The sequence below is a fragment of the Pinus tabuliformis genome, chromosome X, assembly GCF_031772625.1.
Source record: "Pinus tabuliformis cultivar Carrire ecotype Pingquan chromosome X, CPIR1, whole genome shotgun sequence".
NCBI classification, from domain to species: domain Eukaryota; kingdom Viridiplantae; phylum Streptophyta; class Pinopsida; order Pinales; family Pinaceae; genus Pinus; species Pinus tabuliformis.
This window is the reverse complement of record NC_142308.1, coordinates 310,107,159-310,116,227: the sequence shown is the minus strand read 5'-3', so window position 1 is coordinate 310,116,227 and position 9,069 is coordinate 310,107,159. Positions and strand designations below refer to the sequence as shown.

The 9,069-nt window shown below is 36.8% G+C and overlaps 1 protein-coding gene across 1 annotated transcript; it reads right to left on the bottom strand.

The window, feature by feature from the left end:
- Positions 1–6,587: 6,587 nt before the first annotated feature.
- Positions 6,588–7,286, bottom strand: LOC149139656 (uncharacterized). Its single transcript, XM_089450787.1, has one exon. The coding sequence runs from the start codon at positions 7,284–7,286 to the stop codon at positions 6,588–6,590; it is 699 nt and encodes a 232-aa protein (XP_089306913.1).
- Between the last annotated feature and the right edge of the window lie 1,783 nt (positions 7,287–9,069).

The window sequence follows — 9,069 nt, the reverse complement described above, 5'->3', positions numbered from 1 at the left end:
ACAACTAAAAACAACTTGGGAAATGTGCTCAGTGCAGCCTAGACACAGAGACAGTGCGCTGCAGAGCATCTAGCCTTCTAGCTGGGTGCTCTTTAATGTAGTTTTCTATGTGAAAGATTGCGCTGATCCCAAGGCAAAAAAAAAATGAAACCCCAGGGGCCCCAAAAACCCCTAAAACTTGCATGAAATTACAAAAGAATGAACTGAAAAGAAAGTAGAGAGGTTTAGTTCCAACCTGGTCTAGACGGCTCGAGAAATGGTCCACAGAATCTTTCGCAATTAGTCGGTGAAGTTTGAGGTAAAAACTGAGCTCAAAGCACAAAACTGGATGGTAAGTTCCAAATGGTAAAAATGATATGGTAAAAACTTATTTTATGTTTATTTCATGTTAATTAATCAATTAAACATTAGTATTTGCCTATTTTTTGCCTATGAAACATATATTTTTAATCCATTTGGTGATGTTTTGAGCAGGTTTACAACTGATTTGCAGAATTCAACATGCTCGATTATAAGTTGTACTTTTGACCACAAAGCACACTTTTATCTCTTTTTCGAGCTTTGTTAAAAATGAAAAAGGAACCCCCTTGGAGTCCTCTTTAAGCTCTTTTCAGACTCTCTAAACATGAAAATATTATCGAGCGCTTGTCCTTTCCAGCTCATTAACGGATTGGAAATGATATCTCTCTTATATTATTTTATGTTTTTTCGGACTTGAGAGATTAACCTATGAAAAAGAACTTCTGGAGTTTTCTTTTTGTACCTTTTAAAACTCTCTAAACATGAAAAGGACCGAGATATCTTTGTTGTTAAACTCGTTAAAAACATCAAATAGCGACAAACTTGTCCATCTAGACAAGATTGAGTTTCACCTTTGCTAGACTTGTTAAAACATCAAATAGCGATGGATTCGCCCAAAGGGTGAAATTATACAAAAAGCATGTGTTATCCTCCTCAAACTTGATAAAAATAAAGAGGTACTGGTCAGCAATGACTGGGGAAAATGGAAAAAGGGGAAACCACTTTATGGTAGCAAGTCGCTCTTGAACGTGACACTTTCACTCCATCACTGTGACTATCTAGGTTGGGTTATTAGCTTGATGGTTATCATACCATTGGTCTATCATACCATCCATCGCTGTTTTGGGTCAATGCTACCAATTCACTTTAGTTTCACCGACATGTTCAAGATAAGTCATTTAGTCAAAATCCATCTTTTGCAATACCATAAGCCTTCATTTTCATGACTTCCATTCCTAAACTTTGTGTCGTCAGTCAAATTCCATCTCTAAAATCACTAAACTCGTTTTGTGTCGTTGATGTGGGATACACCAAGGCCCTCCTGAGATGAGTCACTTCTTGTCGACATCAACTCATTATCCAAGAAGTTGACTTAGAAACACCCATTTAGTACCTTGAGTCTTGCATGCATCAATGGCAGGTTTCTCGCTTTTGGCGCTAGGCATACATCAATGGCCTTCAACCAAAAGACTTTGTATGGTGTTCGACATCAAATCATCCATTCACACCATGCAGAATGTACTGTAGTACCTTGAGGATCATTATCTCTATCGGTGATTTCTCTCGTATCTGTTAACAACTTACATCATCAGCTGGTAATCAGATGGTGTCTTCCCATGTTCGACTTCAGATCACATATTCACATGGTTAGACTTGTACTTGAGTGAACGGTTGAACGAGATTGAAGATCCCAGATCTAGTTTCATCCATTCGGGCTGCGATATCAGGAGTACTAAATCATATGTACAATGGCTTTACATTGATAGTCATTCCAATCATGGGTCTATATCTGTAGATGACTGTTTATGTACATGTAATGAAAGTTTATAAGCTGAGCATGGGTATGCCTTCCCTCAGCTATTCATGTAAAATAAAATATCATGATATATGTATTGTAATTGATGCAAGTCACCTTCCACTTCGATACCTCCTCATCACATCGTAAAGCATTTCATTTGACATTGGCATTTTTCCAAATTCATGCTTTAGGGGGAAACTGTTACAAATCCATTTGGGCACATCAAATCCTAACATTCATATTAGTGTTCTAGGGCTCATCAAACCCTAAATTCAGTTGTTTCATGTCCTAAACAAGTCAACCCTTTGAATGCCTCCTTCCCAGACAGTTTCATGACTTGAAGACATCCATAAATTGCCTCTAGAGGGACCAGTGCAGGTAAGCCCTTATGAAGGTGCGCTGCAGAGCAGTTAAGTCCACTGCCAGGGTGCTCTGCAGAGCACTTAGGCTTCCTTTCACCTGCGCTGGGCGAGAATGAGTGAAATTCACATAGGGTTTGGGGAATATTCTTATCTTTTGTAGTCATCTATAAGTTTCCCTGTCTTAACAACTCCTATGAGCTCGAAAATGGATGAGGAATGAGTTAATGATCATCCTATCCTCTCATCCCTTCCTCCATGGAACTAATTCTAGGTATGGAAGGCCATTCAATGTCACCATTAATGACAAATCCTCCTTCATCTTCCTATAAATTGACCACTCATCTAAGTGATCAGGGGCTGGATTATGTTGAATTGTAAGGAGATAATGTTGCTATGAGACTTGACTTTGGAGCAAATGATGTGATGCCACAAGCTTGTCTTGCTTTTGATGTGATGTGGATGGGATCCAAGCTGGAGCAATGACTTTGAATCAGACACTGATGGTTGTAATTCTTTCTTCTATCTAATAAAGTGTTTGAATCTTTTTCCATATGACATATTCTTTCATAATGCTTATATGTATGAATTGCTTCTGATTCCTTTCATTTATATTCAATGGATCATATGCTTTGATCAGTTTTCGTCTTCTATTGTGTTGATAGGGTACTTTTCAAGCGGATTAAGTACGGGAAGGAGTGACAGAATCGATACAAGGGAGATGAGAGGAAAGCGGAACTACAGGTAGGCCTTCTATCCTCTCTTCTTATCTATTGCTTATAAGGAAATTCTAAAACACTTTAAACTGTTGTTCTAGGCACAACTACTTGTCTAGTGAATTAATATTTATCCGTAGATGCTAAATTATCCAAAACAATAGTCCTACTCCGACCATCCCCTTTCCTGCAGGAATGCATGAATCTTTTGCAAAGAGATTTCATTTGAAACAGAAATGTCAAACTTTTGTGTTGTTTGGGATATGTTTCGAGCTCCAAGATGGATATAAATTGAGAACAATGAGTCCAATGGTATCTTGGGATTAGAAGGTTTAGGATGCCATGCAAATTTTGGGATTGCAGAAGATCCCATGAACAACTCTTTCAACTTCAAGTCATCAGGAATGAAGGTTTCATTTGGGCACTTAGCCCATGTATTAATGTCCATGTGTAGTATACTCATGGATCCTCTTTTTTGTTATTATTTACATTAACACTATATTTTTTTGGCCAGAGTTTTGGACTATTTTCCCTTCAATCCTGCTATACAACTACCAGAAGAGAGGATTCCCAAGTTAGAGGTTAAATGAAATGTCCCAAGGTACCATTCCTTTGGGAACAAACTTTGAGTCAATGACAGAACTGCTAAACCACAACCTAGGTGACACTCAATTCATCCTCTTAATCCATTTTTATGGATTTCCCAACTCTCACATGGGCTTTAAAGCTCTAGCTTCTCTTCTACAATAACCAGCCTGCAAAGCACCTCTATTCTCTTCTTTCAATAGCCTTGATGGTTACAAAGGGCTTTGCTTCTCTATGTGAAATAGTCCTCACTCTGGGTTTAAATCAAGCTATAAAACACCTTTCTGGGCTCTAAAAGTATTACCCTTGCATGTAATGATTGTGAGATACATGGTTTGTAGAGCATTATTTGTTTAATTTTTTTTGTCAGTCTAGAAGTTGGCTTTAGTTACAAGTCCCAAATTAATGTGATAACATCCTTGTTCACTATGGTATTTAATATCAATTATAGTTTATGTGTCATACCTTGTGGACCATCTTTGACTCTGCTATGCCCTGTGAGGTTCTGTGACGTTTCTTTATTTTTTATGCGATGTTATAAAGTATCTAGACTGTGGCATAGCTCTATATTGGATTAAGTTCGACATTAATACTCCTCTCTTTCTTTTCTTCTTAGTAGCTAGTATAAAGCACCTTATATTGGATTAAGTTCAACATTAATACTCCTCTCTTGCTTTTCTGCTTAGGCACTAGTATAAAGCACCTTGCTTCTTTTTATGCAATAAATCCTGCACTATCGAGTTTTTTAAATATCTAAAGTTTTGGGTGAATATTTATTATTTTAAGTATTGTTAAATATTATTTTAGAAATATAAATATTATTTTGATTAAACAAATATATATTTTAAATGTATTTTGATTATATATATAAATGTATTTTGATTAATTTTTTATTATTTTTATTCTAAATTTGTAAATATTAATTTAAGTTTTATATATTTATAATAAAATATATATTTAAAAAGTTTTCTTTATGACATATAAATTAGGTATTTCTAAAAGTAATTTAGTTAAAATAAGGCTATCATAATCTTAATTTGGATTAGGTTTTTACTTATTGAAAGTCTGGCTATGATGAGGTATCAAAGACAAAAATTCCTAAGATTTTTCAACTCTAGTTACAATCACTATTTGCTTGAGAGGAATAGTCCAAAGATGTTAATTCTTAGATAAATCATTGGAGAATATAAATGATCAATTGACAATACAATTAAAATAACATAACATTTAAATTAAAGGAGTGAGTTTGGTGTAATGAAGTAGGGGATAAAAAAATTAAGGTACTATAACGAGGTTATCTAACCCAATATAAAACATAAAAAATATCTTTATATTAGAGCTAGTTTAAAGAAAATCAACATTATTAAAATAAGATTGAACTCTCACGATCTCCATTGTGAAACATGGCACTGGACAAATTGCAAAACACAATGGGATGCAGTTGTCTCTCATCTTCATGATACTAAAAAGGTAGAGGATGGAAAACACATTTTAAAAATGTAGAGGATAGAAAATGCATTTTTTAAGAGTATTTTACATATACCCATATTAGACCTCAAGTTTAAAGTATTTGTAATAATAACTATAATGACTTGTTAAGTCACCAAAATTATAAACATTTAGTAATGGTTATTTTCAAGTACTCATCATTCTAAGATTCTCGCCACAAAAATCTTCAAACTATCATTATGATTTTTCACTCAAATTTCGCTATAGTTAGATCACATAAGATCTCACATATTTTTTCATCTATGCTCTTCTTCTATATGGGCTACTGACTTACGGCACGTCATTTTCTTTGCAACGTCTAGTGCAAATGCTAGTATATATTATTTTTCAAAATATTTATTTTATAATTGATTGTTGATTAAGTATTCCTTTTAAATATTATATTTATTTTATATAATATTTTTGAAAGAATCTATTTTATATTTTATTCTATTGAATTATTTGTTACTTGAATTAATATTTTTTATACTTTTATATTATTACTGTAAAATTATGTTTATATTTATTTAATGAATATAAAATATTTTCATACATTTGATGTTAAATTGTAATGTATTACATAAATTTTTTTGTTAACGAAGGATTTGAATTTCTTAAAAGTTGTAGATTAAAAAGAGCTATAGAATGGTATTAATTTGGAGATTAGACCTATTTATAATACTATAACTTCTCTAAGTGTTACATAACACACTTAATAACATTTTGAATTTGATTCTTACTACTTACATTATTTAATAGCTAGCGTAACATTACAAACTTAGAGCCCTATACATGTATCAATGGCTCATGCACACTTAGAAAGGTCTTATTGGCTAGGATTGATCCCTATTGGTGATGTCATTATGATTGACATAGTTGTGTTTTACAGTGCAACATGATAGATTTTTTCTTGGACCTAAAATATTATACCATCTATTTGAGAGGCATGTTTTTTTTTTTCCACCGGAAAAATCGTAATCTTTCATTATATGGTGAAAAATTACATATAGTATATGCTGTTCAGCATATGTGGATTTCATCCATGGCTATAATATCTACAAACCATTCTTGTACATGTCTGTGTCAAAAAACAAAAAATCATCACGCAGGATGATGCTGTATCAAGAAATCAAAAAATCATCGCGCAGGATGATGTTGTGATTGGTATTCTATATAAAAACATAATTGCACCTTGCAGGATGTTGTTCATAAATAAAAACTAGATTATCTACACCATCATATATACTCGACAGTTCTTCAAAAAATCAGTGGTCATCCACCCGAGGGTAGATTTGGTCTATATAAGGCCTGTGGTAGTACTGGTACTGAGAGATGCCCCTCTGTTCATGGATTATCCACTGTCCTCCTGGCAGGTGCGTGGCTTCCTTGGATAATCCGTCGGCACTATGATTATGCTCCCTGTAGATATGACGAACAATGATGTTATTAAACTGTGATTTGAGATGCATAACTTCGTCCAGAATATTTAAGAGTGTGTGCGCGTGACATCTATATTTTAGATTGATCCAATATATGATAATATTTGAGTCCCCATGTATCTGTAAGTCTCTGCATTCATGATTTAAAGAAAAATGCATAAGATGGCAAAGAGTTATGAGTTCAGCAAAATTGTTCGTTCCTATGCCTAAGCCCATCTTGACTTTGTAATGATGCTGATCTGATAGATATAGTATAAAGCCATCCATGTTGTTGAGCAACTCCATAAAAAAAAGCCCATGGTATGGAGTGATCTATGGGGTCGGGGGCAGATGGTCTACGAGAACGAGGAGGAGTATATTCAGGCAATTCGTGATATGCTGCAACGATTTTGGCAATAACAGATTGCCATCGAATCAAGCCATTTTCGAAGATCATTTTGTTCCTAGCCAGCCAAATTGCCCAGCAAATGATGAGAGGAAGACATGTGCGGTTTGTTCCAGAGTGTGCTCGATTCCAGGCCTCCCAAGCTGCTGTGATGTTTTCACCCTCCCATGCTCCCGCGAACTTGATTTCCTCAGCCACATCCTTCCATATTTGTTTTGTGGTTCCACAAGTAAGAAAAAGATGAGTGGTCGATTCGGATTGCTGTTTACAGAGTATGCACCAGGTGGGACCATGCACAGACCTGTGCATAAGCGATTCCCCAGTAGGGACCTTATTTCGGAGAATGCACCAGAAAAAGAGTTTTGTCCAGGGTGGAGTCTTTAATTGCCAGATGATCTTCCACCAGCTCTGAGTTATTTCTGGTTTTTTGTAATTAATCAGACACAGGTAGCCTTCCTTGGGGGAGTAATATCCAGATTCAGCCTTGTTCCACATGAGTTCATCTGGTCCATCCTTAATGCGAATATGGGATTCACTCAGAGCACTCGTGTAATCCTCCCAATTTTGATGCTAGACAGGAGGCAAATTTAACTGTGCTGCCGATTTCCATGCTTGTGTGAATATGGATGAATTCTCCTAGTCCGCAATGTGAGCTATTACTCTAATATTTTGTTGATCGAGTAATCGAATAAGCTCACGAGGGAGATAACATCTCCCTCCTCCTCCTGTCCATGGATCCATACCGATGCGAGCCCTAGTTCCATCATTGATTCTCCATGTAAGATGACTGCGAATGAGGGGGAGCGAGTACAATAGGGCTTTCCACACTGATGAAATACCTGTTCTGTTCCAGCCAGGCAGTCAGATCCAATCCATGACTTGTAAGGGCCATATGTATTTATGGTATGAGATAGATGACCAGAGATTTTGCTTGGTAAGCAAAGTCCATCCCATTTTCGCAGCCAAGGCATGTGCAAAGTATGATAGATCTTTTAGGCCCCAGCCTCCCCACTTCTTAGGCATAGCAATATTGTCCCAGCTAATCCATGCAAAAACTCGCTTGTCCTGTCCTCCATTCCAGAGGTATCTACAACATATTTTCTTGAGACGGGCAAGTATTCCTCTAGGTATCCATGCTAAAGCCATCCAGAATACAGGTGTGGCCTCCAATACTGATTTAATGAGCACCAACCTTCCTGCTCTGGATAGAAAGCGATGGCTTCAGTGTGAGATCCTTTTCTCAAATTTGGAGATCAGCCAAGTCCAGTCTGCTATCTTGTGTCCCAAAGGCTTGATCCAGTAACCCAAATATTTGAAACCCTGATCCAGAGGTCGAGGGTTATAAGGGAAACGATGCGAGGCTAGATTGGATTCTTGAGTAGAAGTGAAAGCCTGGGAAATAGTTGATTTTGAGTGGTTTGCCGACATACCGGTCACTCTGTAGAAAGAGGCAAGGATCTTATCAAGGGTGATTGAATCCCATATACTTCCGTCCAAAAAAATGATGACATCATCTACAAACAGGAGATGTGTTAGGTAACACTGATCAGTAATCTTCAAGCCTGATAATCTGCCATTCTTCTTTTCATGATAGATGAGTCTGCTCAGACATTCCATAACAAGCAGAAAGAGGAGCGGTGAGAGCAGGCAGCCCTGCCTGAGACCCCTTTCAGCATGGAAAAAAGGAGAGGCAGATCCATTAATGAGTAGACTGTAGGAGGGGGTTGATATGCAAGCCATTATCCAATTGGTAAATGAGAGGGGGAAGCCTAGGTGAATAAGCAACATTTTGATATAAGTCCAGTCCACCCGATCAAAGGCCTTGGCCAGGTCAATTTTGAGAATGATACCTTTTAGTCGGTGGGCTTGGATGGAATGAATGGCTTCTTGAGCAGTGCCAATCGCTTCATGAATCTGGCGATCTTCAAGAAAAGCAAATTGTTCAGGGAGGATATGCTGAGAAAGGATAGGTCTGATATGATTGGCAATGATTTTCGAGATAATCTTATAGAGGCAATTGCAGAGGGAAATCATCAAAGGAGGCAGGGGAATCAGTCTTAGGGATGAGGGCTATGAAGGTGGAGTTGATAGCATTGAACAACCTACCAGATGATCAGCATTCCTCCACAACCTGAAGAAGATCCAAAGCCAATAGATCATAAAAAGCCAAATAGAATTCTATAGACCACCCGTCGGGTCCCGGGCTTTTATCCTTCTTGAACCACTTTAATACCCCCTCAAGTTCCTCCAGAGTGACAGGTGAAGTCAATTCATTTGC

What these genes read in the sequence shown, in the direction of transcription:
- LOC149139656 (XM_089450787.1), bottom strand. Translation starts at nt 7,286, where the DNA reads ATGTGGAACAAGGCTGAATCTGGATATTACTCCCCCAAGGAAGGCTAC.